This window comes from Punica granatum, chromosome 2, assembly GCF_007655135.1.
Source record: "Punica granatum isolate Tunisia-2019 chromosome 2, ASM765513v2, whole genome shotgun sequence".
Lineage (NCBI taxonomy): Eukaryota > Viridiplantae > Streptophyta > Magnoliopsida > Myrtales > Lythraceae > Punica > Punica granatum.
In genome coordinates this window covers 29215540-29234031 of record NC_045128.1, presented here as the reverse complement: position 1 = coordinate 29234031, position 18492 = coordinate 29215540, and the positions used below count along the sequence as shown (strand labels likewise).

Genomic DNA, 18492 nt, shown 5'->3' with positions numbered 1-18492 from the left:
AAAAAAAAAATTATTGAATAAAAAATTTGATAAACCGGAGATAGCTTTAAGCCGAGGCCCACAATTAACTTGAAAACTAAGGGACACTTCACTCGCCATTTTCATTCAGCCGCCTCGCCCGCCGTTGCAACCTCAAAGTCTCAAGAAAAGCCCAAAACCTTGTTCCAGTCTGTTGACAACTCGTTGAGATAAGAAAAAAATATTGAAAATAATGATTACATATAAATATGAACTATACAAATAGCTATTGAGTACTCAAATAAGGTTTCCCAGTTCAAGAAATCCAACTCGAAATCGATCTATTTGATTCTTTTTTATGGCACTTTTTTATCCATCCCGCAGTGTCTTCCTCCCCTTTCTCATTCTCATCCTTTCCACTCGAATAACCTCTGGGATCGACCAGAAATCCATGCCAACTGAGAATGCTGCGCCCGCATACCACGCCATGGCTTCTACACCAAGCCCCGAGCTTGACGGGCACAGCCTCGTGAAGGGCCTTGTCGAGGCCTTGCTGGGCTATGGGGGATACAACGAGATCACGGACTTGCTAGTGAACCTGACATCGGTGGCAGATGAGATTGGAAGACTGGCGATGGAGGAGGCTAGGCCCCATTACGGGCTGACCCTATTGGCGCCAAATGATGAGGCCCTGTCTGCGCTCGGGCCCCAGCAGCTGGAGGACCCGAACTTTCCGGAGAGATTACTGTATTACCATTTGATCGCGGGCTTCTTAACAGAGGAGAGCATGTACGTTCACGCAAGGAGGCACGGGAAGGTGAAGTACGAGACTCTGTTAGTGCCGTTGATGGTTCACGTCGAGGAAGCCGATGGGACCGTAAAGGTTGTCGAAGGAGGAGGGAGCTGGGGGCATTTAGTCGATGCTGATATCTACGCTGACGGGAGGGTCTCCGTTCAGGGCATTGACGGGGTTCTCTTCCCTCCTGATGCCAATGGACTCAGTTAGCAGAATTACTGGACGCAGTCTCAATTTTGCTGTATTCTTCGGTTTTCGAGAACCCGTTCGATTCCATCTTCTCAGTTTTCTGCAAATAGGCAATCCGTGAAATGTAATGCAACATTGCTTGTAACAGTTGAGATCGTAAGCAGCTAAGCGGAATATAACGAGTTAAACTAGGAAAATCCGACTCCTTCGTAGCAAGGCTGTCTATACCAGCCCCAAGAAACTGGATTGTATTTGTACAGCTCAATACCATACCAAACTACAGCAGTACATACATGTATATATATATATGTGTGTGTGTGTGTATTAATCTCAATCGGCGCATTATACTTATCATGAATGATACCCTGTTAGGATGTTCTGATTTGGCATTTGCACGAGAAGGAAAATTTCGAGGACCGTTGAATGAGTTGGACCAAGCTCCCTTTGCGAGTAAGGTTGCACCGGCGCCCTAAGTCGAATGACTAAAAAGGGTGATAGAATCTGGTAGCTAAGGCTGACAAGTGATTCCAAAGGCGATTGATGTAGATTGGTTTGCTTCGACCACAGTAAGGAATTTGATTGGCTTTAACTCAACAAACCTTTAGCCTGAAAGAAAATGCGCATGTCGATTGATTGAGATGTCGGGTTCGATTCACACTTGAGGTTCGCGATGTGCGATCCACGGACCGCCCTTGTTAGAAAAATAATTAAGAGAGTTACAGGGCCTTGGCCCCGCATCCTCTTCGTATCAAAACAAGATAGGGATATCAGCTTTCTCACAAGCAAATTAAATGGAAAGGGCAATAGCCTAATGGGCCAAGTATGAAGATATCGAGTCCAAGCCCAGTGGGCTCTATTATGGGCCTACAAGTGGATTAACCCTAAATTAGCTGTCCTCAACGTTGGCCCAAGACTGGATGCAGGTCATTCAATTAATTTCCACACTATATTATACTAATTAAATTGATATGACTAAAAATGGCCCATAAAAGAAAAAGAAGATTCGAGAAATAATTAGTAGAACAAAAAAGAGACATAGTGTACCATAAGTAAAAGACTAGTTATCTACCACATTATACTTTTGAGTAATATATGATCAATATTACGACACCATTATGATATATGAACGCGTCAAGACAAGTCTATAATAATCAACTTAAAAATATACCAATTTCTTCTTTCGAATACGAAAATAAAAATAAAATTTTTGGAATAGGCATCGTAATTTAAAATTCTCTCGGATTAATTCATTCAATTAAGACAATGAAAGAAAAAGAAATTAAATAAATGGATATATTGGGGTGAATTAATTTTTTTCAGCAATGTAATAAGTATCACGATTTTTTAATGTTAAAAGTATATTAAAACTTAGCAAGAAATATTTCGAATTTAGTGGATATTCATAATAGTAACGAGTTCTTGATTATGTTTTTCTCTCTTTGTTCATCTTTTCGTAATAACAAGCAATCCTAATAAGACGCTTGAATCAACTTAAGTTGAATTGTTCGTGCAACATAAGTGCCTCGATATATAGCTCCATTACAAATAGTAAAACTCGAAAATTGCTTGAAAGTTAGGAACATTCAAGGGCCTAAATATTGCTAGCTTTCCACGTCTTGAATGATTCGGGTTCAAATTAGTGATCAATTTGAAGTTTGAATTTTAAGTCATTTAAATTTTCATAATTATATCTAAATTCAGGTTAGCAATTGGTAAGTATTATTTACATCAACATATGATCGGATCTGATTATGCTACTTATGGCAAGACAACAAAATCCGATCAAGGCATCGTCCAATTAGAATTTGTTTCTTCCCCTGAAGTTTTCCAAACTTTTGTCCCTCTTACATAAATTTAACCTTAGATTTGTTGACCCAAACAAATAAAGGCTAAGATATAATAAATAAATAAAAAGAAAGAAAGAAAAAAAGAGGTGAAAATGAAATTTATTTATATTTGTATTTTTTTAATTAATTGATTTTTGATCAAAGCCGAGTCTCTCCGCCGAGAGTCTACACGGCGCTTTTTTTCGAGCGCGTCTCCACTTTCCAATCTCCTCTCCATTCACTCTTCCGCCTCGCGACTGGTGAAATACCGAAACTGCCCCCTCTCGTACAAAAACCCCAGCCCCTGGGCCTCTCTCTCTTCTTTCTCTCTCCTTCCCTCTCTCTCTCTCTCTCTCTCTCTCTCTCTCTCTAATTCATCGTGTTTACGTTGCAGAGCTTCTCTCTCCCTCCTCTCCCCACTCTCTCTCTCTCTCTCTCTTTCTCTCTCATTCGCTGTTCGGAGAAGAAGAGCTCTCGCACCCCACAGCTCTCTCCTCAGATTCATTCGATCGGCAGGCACATGACTCTGATGACTCCTTCGCCGTTGGATGTAATCACTTCTCCTCCCTCCCTCCCTCCCTCTTCAATCTCTCACACTCTGCCCCTTCTCGCTGTTTCTCGCTCAATCCGTCTCTGTCGCTGTAATTTCACTTATGGAGTTGAATTGAGCTCGTGATCTCCCGGGGGGTGATTCGGGGACACTGACAATCGGTGCCCGCCACCATCGCTGTCCCTGCTTGCCCGCGCTTGGCTCCCCTAGGGTTTCGATCAGCAGATCCGAGCTCTCACACTTGTTGTTTTCCTTTGCTGTTTTTGTCAATTATAGCAGCAGGAGGACGACGAGATGCTGGTCCCCCACAGCGAGTTCCCCGACGGCCCTCAGCCCATGGAAGGTACTGACACGGTGTTTGCTCCTTTTCTTTTCCTCCTCGAGCCGATGGAAAAATTCGGTCTTCTGGTCAATCAAAGTTTCGCGGTATTCCGGGGCTTCTTGGGCATTTTGGGTTGCGTCGAATGCGCTGATACGTGATAACACCTCGCCACATGTGATTCTTGAAGTCCACTCGGCATTGGTAGCTGAGCGATCAGTGCTTCTGCATCGCAGTGGAAAGATCACGTCATATCCTCTTTTCTTGGATGGGAGCTGCTTCAAGCTTATGATCGCAGTTTCTTCAATGGGATAACCTATATTTCACTGTGGATCATCAGTTCTTTTGAAAATTCTGATCTTGTCAGTGCAACTGATCTATACTGGATGTTTTAGCTGGAAACATTACAGTAATTGAAACAACTTTAGGCGTGTAGGACGATATCTTGTTTGCCTGGCAGTTTCATTTTGAGCATTATCTTATGTTCGGTTGGCTAGAAAACTAAAATTCAGAGGGCATAATTTTCTTTCTTATATAAGATAAGATGAGGAAGTTTGGCTATTTACAAGGAGCAGTTGTAATGCTCTGGTTTAGCTTTGGTGAAGCTCCCAACTTTTGTTATGCTTCTAGAGGGTGTCTTTTTCTGGTTGGTCATATTGCATTTGGCCATTGCTTTCGTTTCTTCTGGTGAATCTTGATGATGAATTTTCACTTTGTAGCTCAAGCAGAAACTGCAAATACAGTGGATACACAGGCAGCCGATGATCCTCCTTCTGGGAGGTTCACGTGGACAATTGAAAACTTCTCAAGGCTTAATACCAAGAAGCTTTACTCTGATATTTTCGTTGTTGGAGGATATAAATGGTATTAAACTTTGTTTTGCCTATATGTAATGTGCTTCTGGAGTTCATGCATTTTATTTTCTTTTTGTTTTGATTTCATTCGTCAGTAAGATGCTTGTTTTACATGCTTTTTTATATCTGTGCAGGCGGATACTTATTTTCCCGAAAGGGAACAATGTGGATCATTTGTCTATATATCTTGATGTTGCGGACTCAGCAACACTTCCATATGGTTGGAGCAGATATGCTCACTTCAGCTTAGCTGTTATAAATCAGATTCATAACAAATTTTCAGTTAGAAAAGGTGCTTCTGAGTATCTACTTTTCGTTCCGGCAATATATGCTTTGTCCTCCTACTAGCATGTCCTTTGAATACCTTTATGGTGCATCTCTTGTAGACCCTGCAAGAATTTGCATGAGCCAAGCTTGTCTGCAACTCACTAGCTGAGAAGAAATTTTGCATCTTTAATCGGATTATTTAACATTGTTATTATTCTCAGCTCTGATTTCTCTGATTGTGTTCTGCATGCTTGTTGCACATAAAAGGTCTATAATCTTTTAAAATTAGGGAAGTGGACTGGTTGATTGTTTCTTTAATCATACTTATTTAATTGATTTATTTCATGGACTGTACATGTTTCTTGTCATTCATATCATGATGATACTGGACGGTTTGTCGCTTCTAAATCTGCCATCCCGTAAAGGAATAGATGTCATGCTTTGCTTTCGATGAGGAGAAATTAGTAGCATGTAATTGTAGAGTGAAATAAGGCAATTGGTTACTTGTTGAAAATGAGAGTCTGGATAAGTTTGTGGTTTGCCTATATCATTTGCAAGTCTAGCACACGGACAGTGACCTATAAAGTAGCCCATTTTCACTAGCAATTTTTGCATATTGCAGAGACGCAGCACCAGTTCAATGCACGGGAAAGTGATTGGGGTTTCACTTCTTTTATGGCTCTGGGTGAACTGTACAACCCAGGCAGAGGTTATCTAGTGAATGATACGTGCATTATTGAAGCTGACGTTGCAGTCCGTAGGATTGTTGATTACTGGTCGCACGATTCGAAGAAGGAGACTGGTTATGTTGGTCTTAAAAATCAAGGAGCAACTTGTTACATGAATTCCCTCCTTCAGACGCTGTATCATATACCTTACTTCAGAAAAGTTAGTATAATTACTTGCTGTCACTTTCTTTATGATGATTGTAAGGAGGAAGTCCTTTATCTGGAACTTTTCTTTGCAGGCTGTGTATCATATGCCAACAACTGAAAATGATATGCCATCTGGGAGCATTCCTTTGGCTTTGCAGAGTCTATTCTATAAGCTCCAGTATAGTGAAACTAGTGTGGCAACAAAGGAATTGACAAAGTCCTTTGGATGGGACACTTATGACTCATTCATGCAGCATGATGTACAGGAGCTTAATAGGGTTCTTTCTGAAAAGCTTGAAGATAAGATGAAGGTATGATCACTTAAGTGCGAACAAAAAATTTTCATTATCTGAATATTTATAGGGTTCAGATTGAGATTGGGAAGGAAAAAGGAGAATAAAATCGGTAAGGGCAGAATATGCTATAGCAATCGCTTACTGTCTCTGGTTAATCATCTGCCAAAAAGAAAGTGATAATTATTTACACCATTTTTCCTTAATCAAAAAAAGATAAGGAAAGAAAGAGAAAGATCATGGGAAGGACAAGAACATTTAGCAGTTATAGAGTTGGTGATTTTTTTCTCTGCCAAATACAAAATGACTCTGTCGTGTTAGAGTACCTATTTAAACAATAAAGGAAAAAAAAAGAAAAAAAAAGGAAAAAGGGAAGTACAAGGAGAATAAGCAGTTACAGGGTTGGTACTTTTTCTTTTCTCTGGCAAATCAAATATGACTCTGTGGTGTGAAAGTATTTATTCAACAATAACATTGTTTTCTGATGGTACAGGGGACAGTTGTGGAGGGTACTATACAACAGCTGTTTGAAGGGCATCACATGAACTACATTGAGTGCATCAACGTGGATTACAAATCAACCAGAAAGGAGTCATTTTATGGTATGTATTTAGTTTTATTAGTCATGGCAACTTTCCCACGATTCAAAAGGATTTTTAGGTTGAAGCTGTATTGCTGCTTAAGGGTGGATTTGTGGACCATATTTGGTTCGTGTGTTAATGTAGATCTCCAGCTTGACGTGAAGGGCTGTCGAGATGTATATGCATCTTTCGACAAATATGTAGAAGTGGAACGGCTTGAAGGTGATAATAAGTATCATGCTGAACAGCATGGCTTACAGGTGAGACAGCAGTGAAGTGCCATTGACCTGCTTGAGAACTGAGTTTAGAAAGTATTAGTTTTTGTTTACTCCTTGTAGTCTGTCATTTCTATTATTTCGATGTCGAGACACTCTAGTTTATCAGTTCTGAACTCAGATTTTCTTTTCTTCTCGTGTTTCCATTTTCTGTAGTAGTTTTTTCTTCTTGGGCAAGGTCCAGATAATCATATGGAGTCAATGGAAATGGATTAGCTGATATAGTCTATTTCTACCTATTTAAGGTCTACTAAAGTCTTTACTTTAATTTGGCTTTCAATGTTCTCAGGATGCTAAGAAGGGTGTCCTGTTCATCGATTTTCCACCTGTACTTCAGCTTCAGCTGAAAAGGTTTGAGTATGATTTTATGCGGGACACAATGGTTAAGGTTAGTTCTTAAATATTTGTTCTTTTCTTACATATATTGTTCTGTGGGGGAGTTGGGAGAGGATTAGATAGGAAAAGAACTTTTTGGTGGTCCGTCATATCCTGAAAGTGGCATATAGAACTTGAAACTTATATGAAGATGATCTGACAGTCATTGTTTGTTTTGGGCATCGGCCTTCTTTAGACCCACTTAGTTTATCTTGCAAAATTGAGAATGAGGTTATCATTTTGTATATTTCTAATAAGTAGCAGCAAGCAGACAACTTCACCCATTAATGAATGATCTTCATTCTTTTTGTTTTGGATTGATAAAATGTGCTTCCATTCCCTTGTGGGTACAAGAGAAGCTTTTGTTTCTCTCTCTCCAATGTATCCTGTGGGTGCAACTTTTATCTTAAATTAACGTAATATTTCATTTATATCATGGGGCCTGTTACGGATGCTGTGGGAGCTCTTGCGCATTTTATCATTCTTCTCTGATTTTAGTTTATGTGCCAGAGCTCTAGATAATGGACTGATGGCTGAAATTTTTTGGTACCAATAATGAACAGATAAACGATCGCTATGAATTCCCTTTACAACTTGATCTAGACAGAGAGAATGGCAAGTACCTGTCACCCGAGGCAGATCGCAGTGTTCGCAACCTTTACACACTTCATAGGTACTCATGGCATGATGATCTCCCTTAGACTGGTGCCACTTTACGCCAAATTCCATGTCAAGTTATTGCCGCTATTGAATAATGTGTTGGCTGGGTGCATCTGTTATGCGATATATGGATAAATATATTTTAGCTGCATATATCATGGTTTTTTCTGTTGCTGCCATATATCTTGAAGCATTTCATTTCTCTGCGGTTTCATATCAAGGGTTGGAGGACCTTTCTTTTGACTTTATGCAGTGTGTAGAGTGTTAGCAACTCTATAATGCCGGATGACTTTCTTGTTTTATTATGTGATAATGCATCTATTTAAGTCTAGAGGTAAAAGAGCATATCTAATACCTTAAGCAATCACGCACTCTGTTTTGCTGGCTTAGGTTCCTCTACTCTAGTTTTGTCTTGTGAAAGCTGTAGTCTGTCTTTTCTGTCTTTAGCAGTTTGGTTTGCGAAAGTAGCACCATGAAACTTCTTCATGTTCGAGGAATTAGATTTGAAAGTTACCCCTACTGGAGGCAACTTCTCTGCTCATTTCACCATTGAAGAAACATTGATGCCCTTGTGTATTGTGTAGCTTCTACGGGGTGATTTCTCTGCTTTTTACACTTAATGAATTGAATATCATCGAGCTAGATGGTACCAGTTTTTGTGTTTGGTTATTATTGATATACACTGGCATCTTAGCATCAATGCTAGTCCTTGCGATTTAGATGTAACATACTTTCACACACCGAGAGAGAGAGAGAGAGAGAGAGAGAGAGAGAGAGAGAGAGAGAGAGAGAGAGAGAGAGAGAAGGGATGTGACATTCATGTGATATTCTTTCGTTTGCAGTGTTTTGGTTCACAGTGGAGGCGTGCATGGAGGACACTATTATGCTTACATTAGGCCGACTCTCTCTGATCAGTGGTATGCAGCCTACTCTGTCATTTGCGCATTGCTTTGTCATACTTTTATTGGTCATTGTTATTGATCTTCCTGTTTCTGTGCCCCGTTTTATCTTTTCCCCTTTCTAAACGCCTATGCCTCACTACTGCTGATTCTCCTTGCACAGACAGATTTTATCTTATCCTTTCTTGTTGATCTAATGTGCTATAATCTGTTCCATCATGTAAATCTTTTTCTCATCTTGTGCTGACAGTATCACATTCTTGTTGACACTGATTAGATTGTTTTATTGACATATGTTGTTGAGACTCTGGTGGTTTACTTGGTGCAGGTTCAAGTTCGACGATGAGAGGGTGACAAAGGAAGATGTGAAGAGGGCTTTGGAGGAGCAGTACGGTGGGGAAGAAGAGGTAAGATTTGTTTAAAGATTGTCATAACTGCTTTTACACTCTTTGATTGGTTTTTGACTTTTTTCATCTCTTTCATTTAACAGTTGCCACAGACAAATCCGGGTTTCAACAATTCTCCATTTAAATTCACAAAATATTCGAATGCATATATGCTAGTGTATATACGAGAAAGCGACAAGGATAAAATAATCTGCAATGTGGACGAGAAGGACATAGCTGAGCACCTAAGGGTAAGATTTTTGCCAACATGTACCATTCAGTTGCGAGCTGATTCTTTTATTCTAACAGTGTTTGCTCAATATTCTTTTTGCAGATACGGTTGAAAAAAGAACAAGAAGAAAAGGAGAAAAAGAGAAAGGAAAAGGCTGAAGCACACCTGTATACGATCATTAAGGTTGGAGATTTCTAGTTTAATCTTCCCATTTTCAATCTGAGGCTCTTCCTTTGAGTTTCTGAAGAGGACCATCGTGTCATTACGTCGATCCAGGTTGCATGTAATGAGGACCTAGTTGAACAGATTGGCAAAGAAATATATTTTGATCTGGTGGATCATGACAAAGTTCGCAGTTTTCGGGTTCAAAGGCAGATGGCATTTAACCAGTTCAAGGTACTGTCTAACATTTGATAATATGGGCTGGGTTAAGATTTCAGGATACAGCTATAGCTTCCAAGTAACGGAATTTATTTGCTCAACATGCTGTACTCGACCTGATTGTAGTGTTGCAATCTGCTACTCTATTTGATGCGTATATTCAGATGGAATAATATGATTCCAATAATTTTCTTGATAGCAATTGTTAGAGAATATATTGTCCTCTCTAAGATTTATGGATGCTCTTATTGTTTTCCTTGTTTTGGTTTAAGTATGCATTTAGTGCGCTATGTGAAAATTGGGAAGACGGCCCAGTAATAATGGTTGGCTTTGCTCTTAACCTGTATGCTAATTTAGTCTGTCTTCTCAGGAAGAGGTGACTAAAGAATTTGGAATACCAGTTCAATTTCAGCGATTCTGGCTTTGGGCAAAGCGCCAAAATCATACCTACCGTCCAAATCGACCTTTGACTCCCCAGGAAGAAGCACAGTGTGTAAGTATTTCATTGTATTGGAAGAAGTTTTTATTTATAAAATTGGTGTTTGACGTTGTTTTCTAAAGAAATTGTATCAATCTAACCTCTTCTTCTCTATACCTTACACACATTAATACTGATTTGATAGAGGCTAATACCAATCAAAGATCATGTAGTAATTGTCTCATTAGGTAGAGTAAAACTTTTGTGCTATGCTTGCTTTATGATTGTTATTCTGGGCATATCTATGGATTTTGGTTTCTTCACTTTTCTTTCATTAAAATATGTGTGGTAACCTTTTTATGTCTTCAGCTTCTGGAGATTTTCCTCGTTTTATTTGCTGTCATGTTTGCACATATCTTAATAAAAGCTTTATCTATTGCAGGTTGGACAGTTGAGAGAAGTGTCAAATAAGGCGAACAATGCTGAACTGAAGTTGTTTTTGGAAGTAGAACTCGGATTGGTAATTTTATTTATTCCTTTGAAGATTGTCCAAATGATCTTTCATGCAGTGGCCTTTTTTTCAACCTTGTCTCATATCAGGTTCTGTGCCTAGAAATTTGTCTGATGACTTTCTGTTCTTTTTCAGGATATGCGACCTTTACCACCTCCAGAGAAGACCAAAGAAGATATTCTTCTTTTCTTCAAGCTTTATGATCCTGCGAAAGAAGAACTCCGGTACTTCTAGCTTTCTTCTTTTGGATTCAAAATTGCATGTTATATGATCTCTCTTCTTAATTAATTTGGTTGATGATTCAGGTATGTTGGGAGGCTTTTCATAAAGATAAATAGTAAACCAGGGGAGATACTGGCTACGTTAAATGAGATGGCTGGCTTTGCCCCTGATGAAGAGATTGATCTTTATGAGGTCAGTTATCCTTGTCTGCTGGATACACTGTTTAAACTACCATTCCTTTTGCTCCCTCATTCTTTGTGCCCCCATACCCCCACCAACCCCCTCGTTGCTCCTTCGCTTTATGGCATTTGGTATTTGCGACGGTCATTAGTAACAAGCTCTGCTGTGCAGGAGATCAAGTTTGAGCCTAATGTTATGTGCGAACCAGTTGATAAGAGGATGACATTTCGGGGTAGTCAGGTATTCATTGTTCATGGCTCTCATTGTCTCCCTCTCTCTTCCCCTTTCTCTATGTACATATCCTTCTTTATGCTTGTGGAAAGATATCTTAAAACTTGTATTAAAATTCGCTGATTGTATGCGCACATGTTTTGTTCATTTTCTCTGAATCAAAATACAATTTATTGAGGAGGATGGTGGGTATCTGAAATATCTTTTTCAAATTGGAAAAGGAGAGAAGATAGCATTCTATATGAGGAATATATGCTATTTGTTTCTTTGCTAGCTTTCTCTTTTGTGACTCTTCTTCCTTTTTAGCTAGAAGATGGGGACATCATATGCTTTCAGAAGACTGTTCGAGCTGGTGAACAGTATCGTTATCCTGAAGTCCCGATGTACATGGAGTATGTGCACAATCGACAGGTATGAATGAACTTGAGAAGTATGCCCTTTTTCAAGGGACTTTATAGCAGAAACGTTCTGCAAATACCAGCTTATTGATTTTTCTGCTTACTTTGTGGCTGGACAAGTTCTGTATGCTTGCTAGTAGTAAAATGCTAGAGAATCAAAGGAAGAGTTGAAAGGGTGAGGTGGTTTGACTGGGCATGAGTTCATACATTCTTTTTTTGTTTGCTTGAAACTTTGACATCCAATTAATAACACGAAACTGTTAAATTGAGCATTTAAAGATTTAAAGGACCTCTATTTGAAGAGGTCTCGGTGTTGTGGTCATCGAATCCATGCTGTATATGCTGTTAAGTGAATCCACTCTTGCGTGAGTGAACGTCTATTTGATTGCTGAAGTGTATGAATGAGTGTCACGAGTCATTTATTTAGTTGTATATCATTTTACCCCTGCGAGATATATACAACCTTCTGATAGCTATGTCAGAAACACAAACCTTGCCCTATCCCTATATCCCCCTATTCAAGCCTGTGCTAATTTGACCAAGAATTGCCGAGCGACATACTGAGGGGCATAACTTGGGACTTTTGTTACGTTTGGTGGACCCTAGGTGGCTTGTCAATAGTAAAATTTTAGCTGATGATCCTAAAATCCCGTGCTTTCAATCTTTAGGTTGTCCGGTTTCGATCACTGGAGAAGCCCAAAGACGATGAATTCTCGCTTGAGCTGTAAGTCTGTTTACAGAGAAGATTTGCTGATACCTGCTATGCAATTGTGTATATAATTTTTATTTATATATCTGATGAAAAAGCAAATAAATTTTTCATCTGAAATCTGTATGTTGTTTAACTAATCTTCCCTTTCCATATAAATTTCTAGGTCAAAGACTCATAACTATGATGATGTTGTGGAGAGAGTGGCTGCCCATCTGGGCCTAGACGATCCTTCAAAGATACGGCTAACACCGCACAACTGTTACTCCCAGCAACCTAAACCTCAACCAATTAAGTACCGTGGAGTGGAACGTTTAGCTGACATGCTCGTCCACTATAATCAGGTTTTCTAACAATGGTTTTAGCTCTTGTGATGATTCTATCTTAATTCTTTGGAAAAGGCTTCCCAATGTTAACTGCTGCATTCTCTTCTCTCAGACTTCGGATATTCTGTATTATGAGGTGTTAGACATCCCTCTTCCGGAACTTCAGGGTTTGAAAACTCTGAAAGTTGCTTTCCATCATGCGACCAAGGATGAAGTAAGTCTTCATATGCATGAGATTTCACATTTATTTATTTTTTTCTCACTATCCTAAACCGGATCCTTTTCTCCAGTTTCATCCTCTGGATGATGATAACTTCAATAACAAATTTTATAATGCTTTCAGGTGGTTATTCATACCATAAGATTGCCAAAGTACAGCACAGTAGGAGATGTGATTAATGATCTTAAGTCAAAGGTATTTCCCTGACTCCTTCCCTTCCACTTTTCTTTCTACGCAGAACTGAGTCTCTTTGTGCATCAAAGATCCTCTTCATCTGGCTGTGCTAGTTTTCTAAATCATTATTGCCTTATTCTATGGGCTATATTCCTCTGATACTTTTCTTGGTATGTCTTTTGTCAAGACCAGACTAAGATATTACAATGTTCTGCAGGTTGAGTTGTCTCATCCAAATGCCGAACTGAGGTTACTGGAAGTTTTCTATCACAAAATTTACAAGGTACTATGTGGGGTGTGTCATTTTTTAATCCCATGATATTTGATTTCTAAAATTATGATCTCAAACCATGATTTAACGGCATGATAGTTATCAGAGAGAAGCTTGATTTCGACTGGAAAAGTTGTTTCTTGGCTCTGCTGTAGATAATTGCTACACGTTTAACTTCTATGGTAATACCTCCTTGTCCGTGCGTCGCCTTGTTTTGACCTCACAAAGTGAATTGTTTCCAGATTTTCCCACTAAATGAGAAGATAGAGAACATTAATGATCAGTACTGGACGTTGCGAGCAGAGGAGGTAAGTTGCATTTCCTGCTAATTAGTTAGTTTTCCATCTCTAACTCTAACTCTCTCTCTCTCTCCCCCCCTCTCTCCCCGTATGTGAATTCAGTCAATCTAAATCGTTGTAAAATAGTTTAACTTTGTCCTATGTAATGATAGTATAGAGCAGCAGTTATTAGCTCATTTCTTCATTGGCATGTACATGATGTTAATTTTCCTAATCAATCCTGGCCTTTCCTGTGATTGGATCCAAATGTGATGGATTGTCCCTGCAGATCCCAGAAGAGGAGAAAAATCTTGGCCCTCATGATCGTTTAATCCACGTATATCATTTCATGAAGGATCCTGCTCAGAACCAGGTGAGGAGCTGCCTGTTCGTTATATCTGCATTATTCCTCAGGTTCTAGTACACCTTTCTTCTTTTTGGTTGAATGAACAGCTCGTTCAACTCACGTGCTATTGATTCATGAACAGGTTCAGAATTTTGGAGAACCATTTTTCCTGGTAATCCATGAAGGCGAGACCTTAGCTGAAATTAAAGTTCGCATACAGAAAAAGCTGCAGGTTCCTGATGAAGAGTTTGCAAAGGTAATATTGTTTCTCATGTAGTCCTCCCGATCTTAGTTTTGTTGTGTGTGATTACTCCACTCTTCATTTACTGTATTTCTAATTAATTTTGGTTATTCTTTTTCAGTGGAAGTTTGCATTCTTGTCAATGGGCCGCCCTGACTATCTTGAAGATAACGAGATTTTGTCTGCTCGTTTTCAGGTCTCTCTCTCTCTCTCTCTCTCTCTCTCTGTGCCTGCAATTAGAGGTATCTTACCTTCATTCTCAATTATTTTTCTTTAGAGGAGAGATGTGTATGGGGCTTGGGAGCAGTATCTGGGACTGGAGCACGCGGACAATGCTCCTAAAAGATCTTACGCTGTCAATCAGGTACATGTCCAGTCAACCAGCAAGTCCTTGGAATATTCTGAATATTTGCCTATTTCTGAATAGTGATGGGACTGTACCTTCTTCACATACATCATCTTTTGCATGTTCAGTGAAATTGTATATACACTCCGATTTTGCAGAACCGCCACACATTCGAGAAGCCAGTGAGAATCTACAATTAGGTGCAGTCACATTTCTTTGGCCCAAATCCGATAGATACCGTTAGCAAAGAAGCAGCTGTGGAACTTGGAAAAGGTGAAAAGCTCGCCCTCCCTATTCATCAAGAGCTTTAGAAAGTGTTGTGAGATGTTCGAGTAGAATTGCTTCGGTGGCCGGACGATTAGTTAAGGTTTCTCTACTCTGCGAATTCTGTTATCTCAGAACCCGAAGTTGTCTCTCGCCTCAACCCTCAGGGGGCACCCGATCTTTGAGGCGAAGTTGGTGGGAGTCTGTCATGTTGTGGCCTATAGTTGTAATTTGCCAGAGAGGAAAAGATACAAATTTTGGGGTGGGTGATGTATAGGGAGTATAGTTTGCGTCTTTCTCATTTGTTTTCTTTCTCTTCCTTTTCCCTCTCTTCTCTGATTCTTTATATGTGTATTAGGAAAAATTGAGGGGGACTCTTCTTTTTTTTTTTCCTTCCTTTTTTGCCCCTTATAGAATGCTGCTCCTCTTAAGAGTATTTGCTGGTCCGTGCCCTGAGGCCAAGTCCGAGATCCAGAGGGCTTGACATCCTCTGCAGCTAGCTGTCTGTTGGGGGGTTTTGCTCGCTTCCCTGCCCCTCGTTAAATAAGTATTTCGCGGTTCCTGGATCTGTCAATTCTCGAACAGTGCTTGTTGTAATAGTTGATTTTGCGACACGATTGTTAATTTGATCATCCCTTGGCTCAGTTTTTCGTTTTTTGGGTACTTTGTGCCGGATAAGTCTTCTTTTCGATTAGGTGGTGTTGCTGTGTCTTCCCTTTTCATTGAGGAGCTTAGTTTCAATACACTGATATAGGTATGTGTTTGGAAACGCCTGCCTCCAAGCTCGTGTTGATGTAAACGTGGACGCTGCCATCGTAAGCTGCATACCGACAATACATCTTGAGTGGCAGGATGTACTTACTAGTCATTAATTGAGAGGGCCACGGCATTGGACACTGATGCTAATTGCTCCTTATCTCAAAGCAATGCAAGTGGTGATGCAGTGGTCCGATGATTATGGTTAATGGATATTTGAAAATGTGTCGATGCAGCTGGTCTTGCTTGCGGTCTCTAATTAGTTTTCTACGGTGTCGTGTCGAGGATGGGAGATCCCAAATGACATAATGACATGGGCGATGACGGAAACTAGGACTTCAGCCGGGAACCTTTAGGTTTAGCCATAACTTGTATATGACTGTGTTATATTGGACGAGGCTGAGCCTAGTTCCTGTCAAGTCATAGGACTTTCTGGCAAGAAGTGAATCCAAGACCATGGAGACAGCAGGAGCAAATGATGGTCTTCGCAGCATACTGTTTAAACAATTTATGATTCTAGTTTGACATTACCAACAAGAACAAAAAAGACAACAAAAGGTCGAAATATCGATATAACATTTCAATAAAGTAGAACATCTTGAAAATCAATTTTGTATTAAGAGTTCAATGAGAATTGGGCTTCTAGGAGCTAAGAACTTGCAGAAGAAAACAGCCTCTCAGAAGCCATTGAAGAACTGGCTAGTGATTCTTTGTATTTTGTTTGTTTTGATCCTCTCTCTCCAATTGTGCTTGACAAGTGCAATATGTCCTTGTAATAAAAGTATTTAATTTATTGATATGAAAGAGCAAAATTTATGGACAAGAAAAGAAAAACAAATATTTCGTAGCTGCACTTTCTTTGACACCTGAATTAAGGAATTACTTTCGGTAAAAAATACATGACTTCCTCTAAATTCCCTCATTTTGGAGGGTTATGAATTTCTTAACAATGAATAAAAATGGAGGGAGTGTTTCTCTTCAAATCCATCATTTTCCTTTCCTCTCCCTCAAACAAATCTCCCAAATAAGGGAGAACACTCTCCCTCCAAATCTAACTCACACAATGTTAAGAGGAGGAGGATTAAGAAGGTATAACAAACACTAATATAAACCTTTTATAATGTCTATAATGTTAATCCAAATTGATGGGTTACCGAGTACTATGAAAATCAACCATTAAAATAATATAATAAAGAATAATTAAGGATTATAATCTTTTTCAATATTTTCATTCTAGTTCACCCTCTAATCGTGTTTATGCAGATAAAGGTAATGAACTTCCATAATTCATATCATTTCACCCCCTCCATAACCTTTCTTAAGATGATATTTTTTAACTCAACAATCAATGATTGTCTATTGATATTACAAAAATGTGTACAAAGTAAAATATTCAAGAAAAGAGATTGCGAGAAAAGAAACAATGCAACAAATCCATTGAGATCAATGCAAAGGAAAAAATGTGACCGGAGCACATCCAATGATGTGATAGGAGCACCTTTCATAAGATGATACGATATCAAGGTTCTGACTTGAATGTATTGGTTATAGTAAATTTACAAGTTGGCGGTATCCGATATGTTTGATGGTGAAAAAGACCCAAACTAAGAAACTATAATTAATTAATTAATTACACGATAGAGTGTAGATCTGTGAAATTATTAAATTTTCAGATAGACACGTTGGTTTAATTTTTTTTTTCTATAAACCAACGGTTTCACGAATCAAATCGGATTTCTAACTATTACTATTTTATCCAATGAAAATTGTCATCCGCGAAACTTACTATTAGGGATGGCAGCGGTGCGGACGTAGTGCGGATACCATGAGAAGCGCAGCTGCAATGCGATATAAAACTGTGACTGTATCCGCATCATATCCGTCGCGGTTTTGAAAATTGAAAATCATATCCGCATTGCCAAAAACCCGCAGTTATCCGCACCGTACTGTAAAATTAAGTTAAATAAAATTCTAAAAAAGCATAACAATTAAAGAGATAAATTAAATAAAATCTTATAAATAAAGATTACCCTTAGATAAGTATTCTATCTTTATAAATTTTTTAGCTTATTGATAGATAAATTAAGAAATCAAGTTGGATTAGGATTGCGTTTGGAAAATTTGTTGAAAAATCGGTCTAATCTATATGTATAAAAATATAAATATTGCGGTACAGTTTTATCCACGATTTTTTCATCAAAACCATATTCACACCGCACCACCGCAACGGTTTTTGATATTAAAAACCATATATGTACTATAACCATTTGGTGCGGTTATGCAGTACTAAAAATGGTGTGGTTATCCCACTGATACGGATTTTTACAAACACAATTGCGATCCCTCCTTAGTATGATGGGGACATGCCTTATTTCTTCCCTGGCCCTTCTACTTTCACCTCCCGTTAAATTTGGTCCCCAGTCATCGTTTCTTTCTATCTGGTTTATTTGCGTAAATCCTCCTTCTATGTAATTGAAGTTTTTTAAGCCTTGAAATATCAATCATGTCCTCTTCCAATAACTAAAATTATTCCGAGAAATAATGGCACATGCTCTTATCTAGTTCAATTTTTATTAATGAGATTATTCACGCCCTGTCATTTAACTTTTTATTTCCCTTACTTATAGTCCCATAGATTTCTCCTTTGTAACAAAAAGCAAATCTATAATATCGTTGTATTAGTTAAGCCCCTCTTTTGCCTCACAACTATAGTCAAATTTTATTGTTATCTCATACTTAAATTTAGTGTGCAATATGCTGGCAATACGGACAGAATGCGCTTGATTGTTTTTCAGAAGAAAACCAATGGGATACATATTATTGATCGCGTGAATTTCAAGATTCTATCTTTTTAGAATAACAAGTCATAATCGTAAACTCACCAA

General features: G+C 38.8%; 2 protein-coding genes across 4 annotated transcripts; both read left to right on the top strand.

Moving 5' to 3' along the window:
* The first annotated feature begins 105 nt into the window (after nt 1-105).
* On the top strand, nt 106-1283 carry LOC116197259 (fasciclin-like arabinogalactan protein 15). The gene has a single exon (XM_031527342.1). It carries the CDS (start codon nt 317-319, stop codon nt 962-964), a length of 648 nt encoding a protein of 215 aa, XP_031383202.1. The 5' UTR covers nt 106-316; the 3' UTR covers nt 965-1283.
* Nucleotides 1284-3099: 1816 nt separating this feature from the next.
* On the top strand, nt 3100-15508 carry LOC116195379 (ubiquitin carboxyl-terminal hydrolase 13-like). 3 transcript variants are annotated; one of them, XM_031524528.1, is made up of 32 exons: nt 3102-3319; nt 3596-3662; nt 4358-4502; nt 4627-4784; nt 5382-5647; nt 5727-5945; nt 6421-6529; nt 6653-6768; nt 7073-7171; nt 7722-7831; nt 8661-8735; nt 9046-9124; nt 9208-9354; nt 9438-9518; nt 9612-9731; nt 10087-10209; nt 10577-10654; nt 10781-10869; nt 10951-11059; nt 11219-11287; nt 11585-11689; nt 12345-12400; nt 12552-12729; nt 12824-12925; nt 13055-13126; nt 13323-13388; nt 13619-13684; nt 13944-14027; nt 14143-14256; nt 14363-14437; nt 14519-14605; nt 14746-15508. In XM_031524528.1, exons 1-32 carry the CDS (start codon nt 3290-3292, stop codon nt 14785-14787), a joined length of 3336 nt encoding a protein of 1111 aa, XP_031380388.1. In that variant the 5' UTR covers nt 3102-3289; the 3' UTR covers nt 14788-15508. The 3 variants fall into 3 exon arrangements, with proteins under 3 accessions (XP_031380387.1, XP_031380388.1, XP_031380389.1); XM_031524529.1 differs by having other exon boundaries at nt 3290-3319; nt 3599-3662; XM_031524527.1 differs by having other exon boundaries at nt 3100-3319; nt 3599-3662; nt 10951-11287.
* Nucleotides 15509-18492: the final 2984 nt, after the last annotated feature.